The 19,483-nt window shown below is 33.2% G+C and overlaps 1 protein-coding gene, 2 long non-coding RNA genes and 1 other non-coding gene across 6 annotated transcripts; 3 read left to right on the top strand and 1 right to left on the bottom strand.

Annotated features, from left to right (window-relative positions):
* Positions 1 to 7,211: 7,211 nt before the first annotated feature.
* On the top strand, positions 7,212 to 11,745 carry LOC125213488 (WD repeat-containing protein 44-like). Of its 3 annotated transcripts, none has more exons than XM_048114062.1 (8): positions 7,212 to 7,555; positions 8,015 to 9,241; positions 9,324 to 9,414; positions 9,511 to 9,668; positions 9,753 to 9,804; positions 10,036 to 10,212; positions 10,340 to 10,828; positions 10,925 to 11,745. In XM_048114062.1, the coding sequence occupies exons 2-8, from the start codon at positions 8,099 to 8,101 to the stop codon at positions 10,939 to 10,941; spliced, it is 2,127 nt and encodes a 708-aa protein (XP_047970019.1). In that variant the 5' UTR covers positions 7,212 to 7,555; positions 8,015 to 8,098; the 3' UTR covers positions 10,942 to 11,745. The 3 variants fall into 3 exon arrangements, 2 of the variants coding, with proteins under 2 accessions (XP_047970019.1, XP_047970018.1); XR_007174949.1 differs by having other exon boundaries at positions 7,213 to 7,555; positions 10,340 to 11,064; positions 11,434 to 11,745; XM_048114061.1 differs by having other exon boundaries at positions 7,213 to 7,555; positions 10,340 to 11,745.
* A 1,998-nt stretch (positions 11,746 to 13,743) lies between these two features.
* LOC125216726 lies at positions 13,744 to 14,669 on the top strand. The gene is made up of 2 exons (XR_007175449.1): positions 13,744 to 14,206; positions 14,282 to 14,669. It is a non-coding gene; the product is annotated as an uncharacterized LOC125216726 (long non-coding RNA).
* A 642-nt stretch (positions 14,670 to 15,311) lies between these two features.
* On the bottom strand, positions 15,312 to 17,454 carry LOC125211193. Its single transcript, XR_007174476.1, has 2 exons — positions 16,997 to 17,454; positions 15,312 to 15,644 (listed from the first exon to the last, which is right to left on the bottom strand). It is a non-coding gene; the product is annotated as an uncharacterized LOC125211193 (long non-coding RNA).
* A 1,863-nt stretch (positions 17,455 to 19,317) lies between these two features.
* TRNAG-CCC lies at positions 19,318 to 19,388 on the top strand. The gene has a single exon. It is a non-coding gene; the product is annotated as a tRNA-Gly (tRNA).
* The last annotated feature ends 95 nt before the right edge of the window (positions 19,389 to 19,483 follow it).

The raw sequence follows: 19,483 nt of genomic DNA, 5'->3' as shown, positions 1-19,483 counted from the left end.
GGATTTTTACCAAAGAACCATAGTAGAAAACTAACAATATATTTATGTGAATCTGAGAATATTACAATGAATTTACATATATATAATATTGTATTCTTCTTTAGAAAAAAATTATATGAAAATTTCGTTCTGCATTCATCTACCATATGTACTGTATGAGTTAAAAATAGTTCTCACACTCTAACATTAATAAAGTTTATCATTTTCATACTTATATATGAAAATGGAATGAATTGAAATGCCAAAACTTAACAAAATGCGATCTATATAATGATCCATCAAATGATAACACTAGAGCTAGCGTTGTCGGCAAACTGTGATAAAAAGAATTTTAGAATTTTCATAAAATGAATGAACATTCTTCAATTATTGCTAATTCAATGATTAAGTATAATGATGGTTGGTACTTTAATGTTGTTATTTTTTTATAATTATATTCTGTGGCATAAATACAGCTAATGAATTTGTATCCAGTTAAGAGGCCAATCGATATATCGATCTACATAATGTGTAGGCAAAGCACATGGTTTGTCTTTTAATTACGTCATTAATTTGTCACACTTTTTTTCTTTGTTCCATTTTGTACTATAATGTTTGTACATATTATTGACATATACCCGTCTATATCATAAACTTTATTACTGAATTTTTTTATGTTTAACCAAACACGCATAAGAGGTGATCATGTGTGTGAAAGTAACACGGGTTTAGAGCCGGTTTGGCCCTAATTACCGCAGGCATAGTGGTGTTTCGGGTCGTGCTAGGTTGAGGCCAGTAATAGTGAATGTTCTAGTGTGATTTGGCTCGGGTCAGAATGACCCGAATTTTTTGCTCTATATAAGTTTTGGGCTGCGTTTGATTCTATTTTTTTTTTTTTATATTTCGAATGGATCCAAATCGGATCGGACTCGGCTAGAGCTCACTTAGTACGTATGTCTAGCTGCTATGTCATATTATCTTAAGTGATAGGAATCATGTGATGTATTGGTAAAAAAAGTTACTCATGTGTATTTGATCAACAATCTTATCTTTAAATAGTCAATTCTATATTTTATCAATTTATTCTATCATTCAATGTAAATCTATCCTTATATTATGAGATATAATTATAATGTTACAAAAATCAAATCATACAACACAGCTTATTTTATAGGCAAGCTTAGAATGTTTGGATTATTAGGTAATTAAAGTTGAACAGGAAATTATATATTGCACGTGCTTATGTCATTATTAAAATGGATTCTATAACCATGGAAGTATGTGTGTGTATATATATGTAATTGAAGTTCTTCATTTGGATTTGGGAACTGGACAAGTATAATATGTTTTATTTTCTGTCATCGAGAAATTATGTCCCCAAATAAAAGTATTTCAACGTCAGTCTTTTCTGTTTCTTGTATAATGAAAATGACTATATTATCATTATAAATTTGTTGTTTATTTTTAAATTTTGAAAAAGTGATACCTAGCTAAAAGTTTATCATGTCGATCTATATATCACAACGATTTGTACCACGTCTAAGAAATTAAAGATTCAATAAATATGTATATGTAAGTACTAGTAATTTTTTATGAAGCGTAAATGCCGAGAGCCCAATGTTTAACAAAAGCAAGTGAATAAAATTCATCAAAAGAAGCCAATAAATCTCATGACAAAGTTAAACAATCAGCGATAAACTGACAATCCACGGTCCAAAAACCAACGGCAAGTTGGCTGCTCATAGCCAAAAAATCACATAAAAAGAACTATAGAGCACCCAATGAAAAACAGTATTTTGACATGTGAGACAAAAATCATCAATTAACAACACAAGACACTAAATGAACACAATAAAAATGATACTTGCAAAAATTGTAAGCCATCCACATTGTGAGCTGGATCATTACTTGTGTGGAAGCCTTGAGCTCTCGTAAACCTAATGTCGCTGGAGTTTTCAATCATATCTAAGTGGAAAAGAGAATTTCGAGCTCCAACTTCCCCATACAAGTTCTAAGGTGCTATCAAAGTCGTTTATTCTCAAACTCCCATTTGAGATAAAGTTTCGAATTCAACCTCATTCGAGGGTCCTAAATGGACCATGGTAGGGACGCGGATCATAGAAGTCTAAATTTACTTTTCAAGATCTTTGAATGGAGCACCAAGCAAAGATAAAAGACACAGCATAATTTGATTGGAAAGACATATGGAGATATTACATAATTTACACCAGAAAGACAAAAAGTTAACTTACAATGTTGTTCGATATCTTGCATCTTAAACTCATGGTGATGTAATGTTTCACTATGCAAATGCAAGTTTTTCATGATGCAATGACGAGTTATCGATCTCTGATATATGTTAGCCTAAAAAAAAATATACATAACAAATATGGCATTATATATTCAATTATATTAAATAATCATAATAATTAACACCATTCCCACGAGACCACGACGATAACTTTGGTTGCAAAATAAAATAAAATAAAATAGTACATTTAATGATTAAATATTTTGTTCACATGACTTTGGTTTGCGTTTGAGCTTGTTGGGAGGTTGTCTGTACTTATGACTCGAATTATATAATTTGGTCGGAAAATCACACGAAATAACCACTAAAAAAGTGTTGATTGAATATGATTATAGTGGAAGCACCAAACCATAATGTTTAATTAATTGGAAACAAGTGCAATAATCACTTTTGACTTTACTTAACCTTCTTTCAACATCAACTTAGACAAGCATGTGTCACACCATATTCAATCTTTGAGTTCTAATTAATTATTCTGTCCACACTTAACCATCGAATCATGGTTTAGTTATATTTGATACGACTAGTTTTTTTTCTTAGTATATTTCATTTGATATTTATTTAAGTGTCGATCTTTCAATGTAGAGTGAACTACAAGAATGGTCCCTGGACTATGGGTTTATCTCGCCCATAGTCCTTGGACTTTAAAAATATCGCCAGTAGTCCCTGGACTAAGGGTTTATCTCGAAATTGGTCCTTTTGGCTTTTTTTGGTACGGAAATACCCTTTGATATTATTTTGGGGGGTTTGAGCAATTTGGTCTTTTTACACTTTTAACATTTTAAATCTGATATTATTTCAGCTATGTACTAACTTTGATATTATTTCAAATTTATCATCCTTTTTCCCTTTTGTCATCCTTCACTTTGTTTCTTTATTTCAATATTAGATTTAATTTTACAAAATTTTAAATTTTAATTTTTAAATATCAATAAAAAATTTTAATTATAAAAATTATTAAATAGCAAAAATTAATAGTTATAATCAATATTTGATAGTGTATAGTACTATGTAATCAATAAGGTATGACAACGCCTTAGTTTTAATCAATATTTAATACAGTAGCTTTAATTATAAATAGATTATATGACACAATTTATTCTGAAATAAATATGCATCTAATGTAAGATTTTTCGTTTATTAATTTGAAAACAATCAAAATTTACTAGATAATTTCAACAAAAATACTCCTATATAAAATTTTTAGTAGGATCAAATTTTTAGTCAACTTCACAATATTTAATCACAAGCAATTATAACAATCGAACGGATGCTAAATAGAATAACTCTTATTTTTCCATCATTATTAATATTATTTTTCTGTACTTCTTCAATTCAATTGAATATTATATTAAATAACAAAAATTAATAGTTTTAATCAATATTTACAGTGTCCATGAATTAATAGTTTTCATTCAAAAAATTTATTGATATTTAAAATCTAGATATTAAATTTAATTTTATAAAATTAAATCTAATATTGAAATAAAAAAAATAAATTCAGTGAAGGATAACAAAATGGAAGAAGAATGATAATTTTGAAATAATATCAAAGTTAGTACATAACTAAGATAATATCAGATTTAAAATTTAAAAGTGTAAAAAGACCAAATTGCCCAAACTCCCAAACTAATATCAAAGGGTATTTTCGTAAAAAAAAGCCAAAAGGACCAATTTCGAGATAAACTCTTAGTCCAGGAACTACTGGCGATATTTTTAAAGTCCAGGGACTATGGGCGAGATAAACCCATAGTCCAGGGACCATTTTTGTAGTTCACTATTCAATGTAATATTGTACTGTATGTGTTTTATTTTATTAATTTATATAAAATGTATTTTCTAAATGGCAAATTGAGAAGTATTATGAATTCCGTAGTTGTATTTTATTTCATTTCATCCACTTGAAGTTACGATGAACATCCAAAAATGTAAAAAAGGCGAGTATGTTTGGTTGTTTTTGGTGAAACATTTTAAATGAAAGAAACAAACAAAATCATCCAAGAGCACACCAAAATTTATTCAAACATTCCTTCAAAAGTTTTTACTAATGGTGATTAAATTTTACAACAACTTTTATTAAAAAAGTGTACCTTTCTTCTTGGGATTAATAATCCAACTAAAATAGTTGGGGGAGAGTCACGTGTGGGGTTGAAATTCTATATAACTCCCAAATAAATAAAAAGAAAATTGTTTACAACATTTTTAATGTTTTTTCATCGTGATGTTGGTCACAAATAAATAGTGGTAGGAAGAAATAGTGGGCATTCCCACTTATTTATTTAAAACAGCTTAAAGTCTATACATAGTCTTCTATACCTTACAAAATACAAGTATATGTGAGCCAAAATAATTGTCAAATATATCAATTCAAGCAAGTCTTAATCATTGTTTGGAAGCCTTCAAATTGGACCAAGAAGAATTGAATGCATTTTATTCATGGATTAGATATTTGCCACTTTTAGACCATATCGAGTCTCTCATGATAATTACGGTCAAACATGTCACAATCATTCTCCCTAATTGGTTTTATTAATTACGTTTACTAATATACTACCAAGTATTCATGAAAAAAAATTATAATTGGGTAAAATATTACTCTCTTATGGATAAAACATTTTCTAATTTAAGTGATATAATTAACACACAATCTTTTAAACTAATAAAACGATGTCGTATTGACAAATGGCCGGGATTTTTTTTCAAACTTCGTTTGTGTTCTCATTCATATTTACAAGTTGGTTTATTAATGTTTTCTAAATAATTAATATAAACAATTTTTAATTGATCATAAAAGTTCTATTTACAATAATCGATACTATACTTTATAACCTCGTTAATATAATATCGTACATGCTTATCATGTGTATCTAAACTCCTTAGTCAAATTGAATTTCAAGATTTAATTAATCAAATTTAATTTAAAGGCCAAGAGAAAATTAAACTAAAATCATAACATTAGGCCGAACTTATGATTCCAAATTAATGCCCGTTTTAATTTATTTGAATTAGGATTCCAACTTTATTTTTATTTCAAGGGAAAATCGTCCTCCATATTGTTTCAAATAATTAGATACCATATTAACTATAACAATGGTATAAATTTATGATTGGCCAATGATAAAGGGTTAAATAAAGGAAATATTTGCACCAGATAGTTATTCGTAGCAATCGAATCAACGATATTTATTTTGTAGTAGCAATTTTAAAGCTTTGAATTTGAAATGATATGAAACAATTAATCACAGCCGACAAGCAAGGAAAAATGAATGTTTTCCTATTTGTATAATTGTATATGCATAACTATTTTGACTTTTTTAAATGTGAGTAATACTTTTTATAAATTATTTATATGCATGTTTTTTTTTTAATCTTTGGTTCTTGTCTTGATAGTTATATTTCGTTATTTTTTGTTGATATTATAGCTCGGTACTACTTTTATCGTTTGCCGATTTTTAACTCTTGGCAAATATTTATAAAATTACAATAATTGACTAATACTACCTTGATTTCGTTGAAAACCACTTATAATATTCCAACTTGAAAGTTGAAAACGAGTAGTAAGAGTCAATTATGTGTGTTTGACTCAGAAATTAAGAGGAAAGCTATGCTGTCGCAATCTCAGTGCTCCACTTCAAGGAAGAATATTTTCCTTTTAGAGAGAGATAGGTAGATATATTTCCATATTTTAGTGTATTAAATGTGAAGGATATGTTTTTACTAAATATATATAGAAAATATGTTCATTAATTTCGAGGTATGGCACAAATTGTTTGGCGAAATTTGAGATATACAGTGAAAATAAAAATATGATCACAAACTTAAATGCGCTTACTTTAATGTTATACTATACATTATTATTGCATACCATAACTGATGCTAACAATATATATTAGTTTGAGTGAAAGTTTGTTACCAATTAAATTGGCTATAATTTATTGAAATTAAATTGATATATGGACAATGCTTGATTTTCACTTTCCATTTTTAATATTCGCATCATTAATTTTAATAAAAATGCTTGTGTAAACTCAACGTATATAATTTCAAAATCTTTTGTGCTTTGAACCTTAAATGGATTATCATGTGCTACATATGTAATTATGTAAAGGCTATAGGTTTTAATGTAGGAACTTATATTTAAAATTTGGAACATATTTTTAAAAGAATCTATAAATATAACGAAATTTTTTCTTTATAAATTAAAATATTTATAAATTTGAGTAGTTATTGTTTGTGCAGAAAATATTAATTAGTAAATCCTAATACTCCATTAATTTTCACAAATAAAACGTAACTTTTCTAATAAACGTTTTCAAGAGTATAAATGCCCATTCTTTTTAAAAAAAAGATTTAGTAATAATATGTGACAAGATCTGATAAACTCAAGTTCAAATTCCACATTTATGTCTTTAAGTTGAGAAAAAAAATTCTACTACTAATCTAGACACTTAGAATTGATATAAATTCCTCTAATATATCGTATTTAATGAAAGAATTGCATCAAATAAAAACCGATATACTACATTTTAATAGTGCTATTTCGTGTTAGATGCAAATAGTAGTAATTAAAAAACATAGCAATCTCAATCATTATTTTATTCTAAAATCGATCCAAATCTAATCTGACTTTAAGTAGCGATAAAAAGCCAATTACCCCTCTTTATTATTTATACTAATAGTACTAATCTTCACATTTGCAATTGAATCTCTTATAATAAAAATGCACTCATAACTCACAAAAAAATAAAATTGCGTATACTTTTTAATAAGAGTATAGTATTTTGTCTTTACCCATTAAAATAAAATATTCTAAACATATTCTTACATTAGCTTATCAATTTTATTTTATCTTGTGGAAAACAGTATAAATACAGAAAATTATGTAAATGCATTAACCTTATCTGTATTTAAAAATCGCTTTATATATCATACATGTAGAGAGAGAAGAGAGAGAGAGAAATTGGGGCAAAATTGCAGAGGAACGCACTGTTACACACACAACACACACACAAACGGAGCTCAAAATCTCGTTTCTCGGGCCATCCATTCACGGATATCAAGGAATTTCTGCTTTTTCATTTTCCATTTTTAGTTTTTTTTGCCACCCCTCTTTTCTCCTCTCTTAATTTTCCATGAGCTTTGATTTTGCTCGAATTCTCATTTTCTTCAATGGCCAGTCATCTCTGCTGCAACCTTTAGAGAGAGAAACCAAACCCCTTGATCCATCTGCTCCAATTCGATCTCTTAAATCTGAATTCAACCCATGTGAGCAAATCTTCCATTTTTATGTGTTTTCTTTGTGGTTTCCTTGATTATGTTTGTTTAATTCGATAATTCGTTGTTTGGGGGTTTGAAAAGTCGTGTTTTTGGTGATGGGGTTTCGGTTTCTAGGTTAAATGTATCCGGGTTTCTGGAGAGTTTGATTTTCATTTGTGCATTTTTTTAATTGGTATTGTTGTGGGAGCTAATTGTTGTGGAAGGGCCAGTTACAATGCGTGTGGATTGGGATCCATGTTGGATCTATTGTTTATGTTTCCCATGTTTAGTTATTAGTTTGAATAATAGCAATTGTTTAGTATAGTTATGTTCTTGCTGTTGTGGTGTTTCTATTTTAATATTGTTTCTAGTTTTGCTGAAAACCTTGGTTGTGGTGCTTGCTGGTGTGCTTGTTTACTAAGTTATTATTTTATCACTTAATTTGTGTTTCTCTCTGTTTGTTTAAAGGTTTTATATTGGAAAGCAATAAGGCTTTCAAAAGCTCTTGAAGAGGGGGTTCTCTGTCTTTCCATGGCCTGAGTTTGAACAGTCATGGATAGCTTCAGTGACGAGGGCGAAGAATCGCGGTTCTTTGACGCCCTCGAGCACATTGTGCAGGAGCCTGATGTTGCTTCTAGTGCCTCCTCGTCTGAAGATAGGGAATATGAGCTGTGGGCTAGCATTTCTCGAAGTGTTAGGGAGCGCCGCAGCAAATTCATTAGCCGGATGTTGAGCAGTGGTGATGCATCTCAAGGGAGAAATTCTATGGATGCCTCTGGTTGTGGAGATGATGGTGGTGTTGTCACTGGAGATATTCACAGAGCTGTGGAGGATGATGGGGCTGTGTTGGGAACTTCGGGTTTAGAAGAAAATTTCTCTTCTGGAATCTCTTCTTTGCCTAGATGGGATGCTGGTGATTTGGATATGCCCCAAGGAGTTGGTTCAGATGATATCAATAGGACTTGTAATGGTGGAACTGAGTTTAGGGTGATGCAAAATGACAGGCTACAAGATATTTGGGCCAGTGGGTTGGACCAGTTTCGATCATCTCTAAAATTTGAGGCTCAATCTACTTCCTCTGATCAGCAACTTGCAAAGAAGGAGACTGAGTTTAATCGTGATACCCCTAAATTCATCGATAGATTGAAGGATAGGTGGGTGAGTAGATGGCGCTCCATGAGTTGCAGGATGAGTGTGAATGTGAAGGATGATAAAGATGATGCTAGATTACATTGCGTTAGCCAAGCTCGGGCAAAAAAGAACAGTAGGGTCAAGGTTCAACACAGTCGGAAAAAGCTAAAAGAACTCTCAGGCCTCTTTGTAGGACAAGATATCCAAGCCCACGAGGGATCGATATTGGCGATGAAATTCAGCCTTGACGGGCAGTACCTAGCAAGCGCTGGTGAAGACAAGATTGTGAGAGTATGGCAAGTGGTGGAAGACGAGAGATCAGAAACAATTGACATCTCAGATGTGGACCCTTCGTGTGTGTACTTCTCGGTGAATCATCTGTCTGAATTGGCACCTCGTGTAGTGGAAAAAGATAGATTTGGTAAATCAATGGGGCTAAAAAAGACACCGGAATCAGCCTGCATTGTTTTCCCTCGAAAGGTTTTTCGTCTTTTAGAGGAGCCATTGCATGTTTTCCGTGGACACAGCGCGGAGGTCCTGGACGTTTCATGGTCGAAGGATAATGTATGTGTAGTATTAACGATTTGTAGAATAATAATATGGTTTGGTTAAATGGGAACTAACAGTCTTAGTTGTTTCCTTGCAGTGCCTGCTTACATCATCGGTTGATAAAACTGTTCGCTTGTGGAAGGTAGGCGTTGATCATTGTCTGAAGGTCTTCCACCATACAGATTATGGTTAGTTGTCGTTGTATTTTTTTATGGAACGAAAATTTTAAATTAACTCTGATTTGCTGATTTCCTTGGCTAAAGACCCTGTGTAATGCTGTGCAGTGACCTGCATTCAGTTTAACCTTGTTGATGACGACCGATTCATCAGTGGCTCAATAGATGGGAAGGTCCGCATGTGGAGCATCAGACGCTCTAAAGTTATTGACTGGACGGAAATAAAGGACATAGTCACTGCTGTTTCGTACAGCCCTGATGCGCAGGTCTGTTTTACTACCCTGATTATATTGCAACTTCATATCTCATAAGGCATGTTTGTAATGATTTTGTATTCGCTTGTTGTACAGGGAGGGGTTATTGGTTGTGTTACGGGGACCTGTCACTTCTTCAACATATCAGGTAATTGTTAAGGAATTCTCGAACTTCCCTCGGTTTCTCTAGCATTTGTGATTGTCAGTTATTTCGAATTCTCTGTTTTCTAATTATTCAGTGATTATCTGTATTTGGCTAGAGTTTTTTGCATTTGAAGGTCGATCCATCTTGTTTTTGTGACCCTTTTCTTGAGATTTGAGCTACTTTAAATGAACTTGTATTTTGGAAGTCATTAATTTCTTTTGTTGCTTGTATCAGATAATCACTTCCAGCTGGAGAGAGAGATGTGTTTAGCCGGAAAGAAGAAGTCGTCCTGCAAAAGAATAATTGGCTTTCAGTTCTCACCACGAGACCCAACGAAAATCTTGGTTACTTCTGCTGATTCACAAGTCAGAATCGTCGATGCTGAGCTAAATGTTGTCGAAAAATACAAAGGTACATACTTGATTTGTTTTGTTACGAAATATGTGTAGATTCTGTCTTCCCTCCTGATTTGGTGAACGTTGTTCTTGGCCATTTTCACGAATTTCTGTAATTTACTCGTCCATTTTCTTGTGGCCAGGCCTTCGCAATGCAGGGAACCAGATTTCTGCCTCGTTTTCTCCACGGGGAAAGCATATTGTATCAGCTAGCGAGGATTCACATATTTATGTTTGGAACTACAATGGTGATGGAGAATCGCCTTTCTCACAACCAAAGCCTGCTAGGTCGTTCGAATGCTTCTCAGCTGATGCCTCCGTTGCTATAACGTGGCCTGGCCTAAAATCTGAGTCGCAACACGACAGATCAGTTAATTCATTGCCGTTCTTTTCATCCACTGGCTTCTCGCTAAGCCAAGAGTTTCCCACTGACTCCAACTCAAGGGGCTCAGCAACATGGCCGGAGGAAAAGCTTCCCATGCCAAGCCCCCAAGCCATAACGTCTTCAATGAGCAAGTCTGAGTACAAGCTTTTCAGGACCTCTTTCCAGAGCTCGTCGACTTCTCACGCTTGGGGCATGGTTATCGTCACCGCCACTTGGGACGGTCGAATTAGGTCATTCCACAATTACGGTCTGCCAATACCCCTTTAACACATGGCACCTTTTGCTAACAATTTACCTCTTTATCCTATGTGCCTCAAAATTGATTGCACAATTGGTTGGCAAGGAAACCCTATCCGTTAAATCGCTACGTATTTTTGGGGGTATTCGAGGATAGTGACCGTTGGGCCCGTTCATTCATTAGAGATGAGACGGGCAATGACAGCTGGCTGGAGTCAAAATGTTCGAATTCTTGAGAGAGCTGAGGTTTGCTACACTGCCCCATCTTTTCGTTGCTGGGCTTAATTATATCGATGATTCTTTCATTTATTAAGTCTCTGCTGGCCCATCTGAGAAACCATGAGAAAGAAACGGTGTCTGCTTGAGATTGATGTGCATTATGGAGGTGCTCGTGGGGCCTCGTATAGCCTGTTCCATACGTTTTATACGTGGTGGGGCTAGAGGGGCTGGTGGCCGGAATCTGTCGTAGGAAAAGTAGTGGGGAATGGTTTCTTTGTGGCTGCATAATTGAGTTTTCATTTGTCTGCCATTTTTATTCTTGATGGAAAGAAAATAGTGAAAGGGATTGTAAAGCATCCATTTCTGAGACTAATTGCACCCCTTATGTGAGTTTAGTGCCGTCTCCTGTGAACCGTTGGATGCGAGCTGGCTCGACCGGCTCGTCGATGCTGCGATGTTCGGGAGCTGTGGATGATGCTGATGCATTTAGATGATTCTATTATGAGTTTAAAATTTTAAGGGATTTGATAGTTTTGAAAAGAGAAAAAGGGAAAAGTTTAGATGTTTATGGTGACATTTGATGTAAATAGATTGTGTACAGTTGGTGTATATTTTTCCAACTTATACCATTCGAAGTAGTTAATATTGTTACATTATTTGTAACGTTTTGTAATTATTAGTACTGCTAGTATTTTTCTTTCTCAAGTATTCCATTGGAAGTAGTTCATATTTGTTACAATATTGTTGCTCTCTCTATCTGCGAATAGGAGTTTGCGGTTTTACTTTTAACCAAGATCAACGTAAATTCAACTAACATAACTATGTCGCACACTCTTTATGAGCATGAGTATTAATAAATGTTAGGTGATGTAGATTTTGAGTTGAGAAAGGGTGTCACTCATGGTTGTTAAGGGATGAATGATGTCGATCAATCTTGGTTTTGTTGTAGATAGGTTGAAAAGATGGAGTAACATGTAAAAACTAGAAGTAGTAGTTTCTTATTATCCATCCTATTTTGACATGACACTCTTACATCTTGAGACGAGAGCTTCTTGTCCAAAGAGTTGTTGCACCATCATATTTTGAGCAAATTGTGTTGCTCTCACCACCATGGAAGAAATAATATCACCTCGATGATTTCAAAATATGAGATCCTGTGCTAGATCCCTAAAACTACATACTTAGTACATCACATTTTTAGTAACCACCTTTGTAAAGACCAACTCGTATGCATATTATCATAAGCTCAGTTAGTAACATGCTTCTACTTCAACCATTGAGTCGGGAAGTAAATGGAAAACATTAGTGATCCTTTTAATTAAGAAAAAAAAGAGCATTCATACAATTAATATGTTAATCAAACAATCTTACTATCTCAAAATCAGATAAATAGCTTAAAAATTGGAATCCAAGAGTATATTTATGCTCGAAATGTCTTGTAGAAGGATGATAGAATACTTTAATAATAAATAAAAGTTAAAAAATTTATTGATTATAAATTGGTGCGGTTGTTTTCCGACGATATAAATTTTGACTTGCCCAGACAACGTCATTTTGGGCCACTTAGATTATTCGAAAAGCCACGTAGCACTATATTTTTTCGTTTGTTAACCGCGGTAGATTCCAAACATAAAGTTTATAATTTTTACGATCAGAAGTTTGCGAAAAAATTTCTAAAATTTGGCCAAAAATCATAATATTAATAGAATTTAGAAGAGACAATCTCAAAAATAAAAAAATAAAAAGAATTGTTGACGTGGAGAACGATGGAAGCTCACCATATATATTCATCATTTATCTTACTTTATGTTTTCCTCAACGTAAAGAGAAACGTCATTAATATCTTTATTTTTTTTATTTCCCATATGCACACAACTTTAGAAATTTTAAATGTTCACTGGAAGATACCAAATCTAAGAAGCAAGCAAATGTCTTAATTTAGTAGTCCGTCTTAAATCTTTACTTAGTCGAAGATGCCAAATTGTGTTTTAAATAGTCATTTTAGGAGTATTATATTATGGAATGTTTGTGTTTTACTCTTAGAATAAAGGTGCAGACTTTGTTGCTTGAAATCTGTAACATACTTTGAATTTGGCTACAAATTTTAGTACCTTCTTGGCATCTTCTTTTGATAATTGTATAACATTCTTAATACTTTATGAAAAGGATATTATAACCCAACTAGGCTTAAGTTATGATGATAACAATTTTGAATTTTATTAAAAGAGTATATTAGCAATAAATGTGGGAGTAGTAGTATTTTTTTTTTATTGTTGAATATTGCTCCATCGATCCACAAATAGGAGACGCGGTTTGACTTGGCATGAAATTATGGAATTTAACGGAAAGTGAATGAAAAAAAAAGTGAAATGTGAGTCCTATGGAATATTAGTTTTATAATAAAATGTGAGTGTGATAAAATTAGTGAAATGTGGAGTCTATTACCAAAATTAGTAAAAAACATTGAGACATTTATTGATGGATAGACGAAAATAGCAAAATGAGATCATTGACGGAGGAAGGGACATTAATTACTTATATTTTCTTAAAAACTTGACTCGGTCATGAAATTCGAACAAAGTGCATGTAATATTCCTTGCCAACTAACTACGTCAAGTATATACATTATTTATTAATCCATCTAAAACATGTACTTATATATATTTGAAGTTCTTGTCCAAATTTTAACACCTCTCTCTTTGTCTTTGTTTGAATCAAAGGTGTGGAGTGGGTATGGAGGGTAATAGGCATTTCAGTTATCCTCATCCATCGACTTCCTTTCTAGATGATAACTACTCCCTCCGTCCATCAATAATCGTCTCATTTTGTCAGTTTCGTTCGTCCGCCAATAAATGTCTCATTTGTTTTTTTACTACTTCTGGTAATGGAGATCACATTTCACTAACTTCATCTCACTCACATTTTATTATAAAACTAATATATAAAAGCAGGATTCACGTTCCAGTATCTTTTTCCATTACATTTCTTAAAACCCGAGTCAGTTCTTTCTGCACCCTTCTACACTTGCACCATTGTTGCTTGCGATTTTTTTCCGTGTGCGAACGAATTCCAAGAAAAATTATCCGTCCCAATCATAGTCCGGGATACGAAGTCCATACCTATTGCCTCCGAGAAGGAAGTTCGCATGTCATCGAGAAAATTCAATCCGGTACGTAAGGATCTTATATTACTCATCCGGTCCGACTTCATATACTAATATCTTCCAACTCTACAATGATTGCAGAAAACACAGAAGCTTGCAATTGAGAATTTTCACAAGCAACCTTTGATCCTAGTTGGTGATGAGGAAGAGGATCATAATTATAATTACAATTAACACACTAGTGTGCGATATATGCATACAAACCATTACTATTCCATCTCGATTTTACAGATGCTCTCAACAAACTAGCGGCTGCTCTTTCCTTGCTCATAAAGTGTGTTAAGAGCTTCTCCCCATTATCAAGTTTGGGATTCCAATTGGTGACGACAGCCAAATGGTTATTTAGTTCAATATTTTACTCATTTACTGTATTGTCTCAATATTTTACTGTATTGTCTGCTTTCTTCCTGGCAATGCAGCTTGCTTCTACTTTCAAGTTTGGAGTCAAATTTAGAATATTGCTTTCTCACTCAAATCATCACACACTTAAACAGATGCAGGGTGTGTATTTAATGAATTTATTTATTATTATAAAAGAGCTTGAGTTTAGTACACAAAATTTGATTTGCTATCTTGTTGGAGTTTATTGTAACAAATACCATCACAATTATGGCATACCAGAATCAAGAATCCCACTCTACCTACATACTACACATTTGATTCCTTTTCCCTGCAGACTAACTTATTATTGGACTTATGTATTTTTGGTAGGATAGTGAGAAGAATACAAAGACAAAAAACTTATGTAGTCGAAACATAACATTTTTTTAGTAAATCTAACTGCGACTTCATGAAAATTCAAGTTTCTAGCTAGATAATTAATCCACTATCAAATTTAATCAATTTGTACTAGTATACTGTAATTTTGTATTATTTGATTAATTAATATATGCATTCGGTACATTCATTTTGTGAACCAAAAGATACATTTATTTAATCAACAATTCATGTTAGACACATTCATGAAACAATACAATTATAATGAAAATAATTTATAATTTTTGAAATTAGAGTACTCCATTTCACAAGTCACATATAAAACCATCAACCATCTTAAAGGCTAATTCAAAGATTTACACAAATTAAAGATTAGCCAAAATAACACAAAAAATTGAAGTGAAATGTCAATCTCACATTAGGAATTTAATATCTTTATAGATTCTTACACAAGACAATAAGCAACACACTGAGATTAATGGATCTCTACAATACAAGGTAATGTGAAAAATAGAAACATAAAACATGGCGACTTGTAGGGGATAATCAGTACATGTAACACTTTGTAGAAGAACCATGTACTAAAAAACTAAAAGTTATTCAGGTGTAAGAGTAAAAAACATCCAGCACAGAACTATGGCATGAACACCGGCTTTTGTTGGGCTTCGATACATGACCAGACTCCAGACTTTCGGACTCCACATATACACTGTCTGACCAAGATGCCCTGGATTCAAACGTGAAAAATGACCTCAGATGTCTTATTCTCCAGAAATCATATTTAACCACAATATTATACTAGTAAGAAACTAGAAACAAGAAGAAAAGAGAAGGTTAATTAGAAGCCCCCCGTGCAGTATGTTCGGTCATGTGTTAGCTGTCAAAATTTAATAGATTGAGCAACAAGTACTGGAGAGTGATCTAGATAAGCATAAAGAAGAGTAAAGTCGTTCTCGTATAAAAACACTCAGAATGCATGGTTGGTCTATAGACCTCATGAAGAAGCTTTAGAAAACTTAAATATGCTACATGAATAGTCCACACCTCAACTTTGTGAGGAAATCCTACTCCATTTACTGATGAGGTGTATGCATCATTTTTCCAACTTATTTTATTGAAGCAAACCACACCTTTTGAAATCTTTTTTTCGGTTTAGCGAATTATCATGTTTTAAGCATGGCTGATGGAGAGATCATCATAACTTCATTATAACTTAAACAAAAGATTCACTTCTACTAGTCCAATGTAGGTTCAGAGATCAACGGCATTTGACATATCAACCATGCATAGTAAAAGGTAGAAGCCATCGGTCACACTACTACTTAAGATAGGAGTTAAGTGCTTTCAGCAAGCAAATGCAAGTGTTCCCAACAACTTAAGTAGCTGCTGAGAGAAGTCAAATCATGAACTTATCTTCCTTACAAGAGACCAATCTCTACTCTATTGGAACTTCGAGTCACCTTCCTCGGTATACTATGGCAAGTTTTAATGTACTACTTCATTAATCTAGTACTAATAATTTATGAGAACAAAAGAATCCCGATGTGGTAGTCGAAGAGCCAACAACTCTAGCAACCAAGAGTCAATGTGATCTTGATCATTGTGATGCTATGCCTATATAGTACATACTGTACTTCAAAATCTATTTTTATACCGAGATCCTAGTGAATCAAAAATGTGGATGCACTCAATTTAGAATAATCAAACAGACGTTGCACACCATATCTAGTACTATCTACTTATATAATGATCTGAACTGCAATCTAGCATTTTATCAGCCAAATATCACATACTGTTGAAACATTTAAGTTCTTAGATTAAAGATATTTTAAGCATCCATATATATATATATACTCCCCTTCTTTCTTTTCATCTCAATTCCTAAAAACTGTATCAACATGTTCCCTATTATTCAAGGAACACTACTAATAAATCCATGATCTAATCTAAATGAATAAGCAAAAATCCCCTTACCAACTAATTCAATTGCTCAAATTTTTCCAATTTCCGCAATTAATTTGAAATTTCAATGAACAACAAAAGAATACCAATTCACATCCAAAAAACGCAATCACTCACCGATCAGACCGGCAGATTCTCAACGGAGGTTGGAGGGGTTTTCAAATTGACATCGGGATTATTGGGGGCGGCAAAAGAAGAAGTGGTGGAATTGAAGGAGGGGTGGGAGGTGAGCATGAGCGGGCGATCTTTGGCCTCCTCCTCTTCGCCGTCGTCGTCGGTGTCGAAGGTGGTTAGGTTGACGCAGGAGCAGCGCTCGAGGGAGGCGAAGAAGGCCGCGGCGACGCTGGTGCCGACCCACCGCGCGAGGCCGTCGACTTTTTCGTAGTATGACCCGTTCTCGCTCTCGTTGTCCATTGATTAATCTTCCAACTTAGTGGGTGAATTCGATTGTTTGGATTGTGAATTGATCCGATTAGGGCTGAATTGGGGGAAGATTTATGGAGAGAGAAAGAAGAATTTGCCAAGATTTAGGGCTTCCAATGCAAATTCGAAATCTCCGATTCGGTCAAGTATATGAGTAGTATGCACTTTATTCTTCTCTTATAAATACTACTACTATTAAAATATGGATTTTGGGGTTAGCGCGAATTTTTTATGTAAAAATAATGGATAAAATAGTTTAGAATAAAATAATAATAATATAAATGAGAAATAGATAAAATAGTTTAGTATTATTTGACTTTTTCGTATCTCTATATATGTGGAGTATTTGCTAATCAATGAAGAAAATACAATATGTATCTTTTAAATTTCTAGCTCTACTCTCACAATACCTAACAAACCCTATTTATGAGCTTTGCATCGTCGCTCACCTCAGCATCGCTCTTAATCTTTGATTTCTATTTTTTATACTAAACCCTAAACTCAATTTTTGTTAGTTGGTGACTTAGTTGATTAATACTAGTAGTATGAAGGAAGAGTTGTATTTGCCCCAAGAATTATGGAGAGACATCCTAGGAAGACTCCCGATTGGAAGCATCATGAGATGCAAATATGTTTGTAAATCATGGCGCAATATGATAGAAGGGAAGTGGGGTGAATTTGCGACATCGTATGCTCCAAATTCAGGCCTGGCTTTCCTTCATAGTGAAGGCACGGGGTACGCAGTCTGCGATGAGGCCTTTCAGCCACTTTTCCGATTCCGTTTGCCTACACCGCACGAACCTCGTGCTATATTTGGTTCAGTTAATGGTTTGATTTTGGTGTGGGAAGGATTTGACAAACATCATTTTACTCTTTTCGTACACAATCCAATTACTCGTGAATATATTGAGATACCTCCTCTCCCTAAACGCAGAAGTGTATTTGGATTTGGAGTGAGTAAATTAAGTGGGAAATATAAGATCTTTTGTTGTAATTTATCTAGGTTATGTCATGTATATACTCTGGGTGGTGGTAGAGGAGAAGGGTCGTGGAGAAACATTGCAGCCGAAACTACACTGCCCAACCTAAAAGAGTCAATGTGTATACAACACAAGGACTTATAAATTGCCTTGATTATGCTGTACTTTTTAACGGAAATCTTCACTGGTTGGCATCTGATTTCGGCAACAAGAATGATATCTTCATTTGTTGTTTTGATCTTGAAACAGAACATTTTACTCGTTTTCCCCTTCCTCACGGAGATAGTTATACGAGCATTTTTTATGATGCATATCAACTATGCATATTGGAAGGGCGTCTATGTTTTTGTTACATTGAAATAAATCGACATGGCAGACCATCAAATCTTTTGCATTTTATTTGGAGTATGAAGAGCTATGGAGATCCGAAGTCTTGGGGATTGAAATATTATTTCCACTCCCCAAATTCAAGGTACAATCCAACAACAGATGATGCAATAACCTATGATACAGTTTTCACTGTCAACGTTTCAAATGGTGGGTTGGTGTTCTGCATTAAAGATCAATTATTTATTTACTCTAAAAAATTGACGGCATATGGTGTTCTTCCATGTAGGCACTTGTTTAAATTGCCAAATTTCGATGTTTATACTCCAAATTTTTTTACACTCAAAACCTTAGGAATTTACAATGTTCGGCTATTAAATTAATTTAGGCCACGTTAAGTTCTTGTACTTTTTTTTACTATACTTATATCCAAAAAAAAAAAAATTGCTTAGTAAATTAAAGTTAAGTTTGTAATGTTTCTCTATTACTTATATGATGTGTTTTTGTATGCTATTGTGTAAATTTGAATATTCAATTTGATGGTGTATTCTTTAGATTTTAGTTGGTACTTTTTTTTTTTTTTTTTTTTTTTTTTTTTTTTTTTTTGCGGTTATATTATTAGTAATTATTTTAATTACGAATGTTTAATTTATTGTTCTACATACAATTACTTATTATTATTAATTTTAATAGCCCTCTGTAAATACAGCGCATCTGGTGTAGTGGTATCATAGTACCCTCCCACGGTACTGACCAGGGTTCGATTCCCTGGATGCGCATTTTTTCTTCTATTTATTGATTTTTCTTTTTAATTTTTCTTTTTGCTATACCTTTTCAATTTATTTAAAAACACTTCATAATCTATATTGTATAT

Source organism: Salvia hispanica, chromosome 3 (genome assembly GCF_023119035.1).
Source record: "Salvia hispanica cultivar TCC Black 2014 chromosome 3, UniMelb_Shisp_WGS_1.0, whole genome shotgun sequence".
Lineage (NCBI taxonomy): Eukaryota > Viridiplantae > Streptophyta > Magnoliopsida > Lamiales > Lamiaceae > Salvia > Salvia hispanica.
This window is presented reverse-complemented; position numbering and strand designations above follow the sequence as displayed.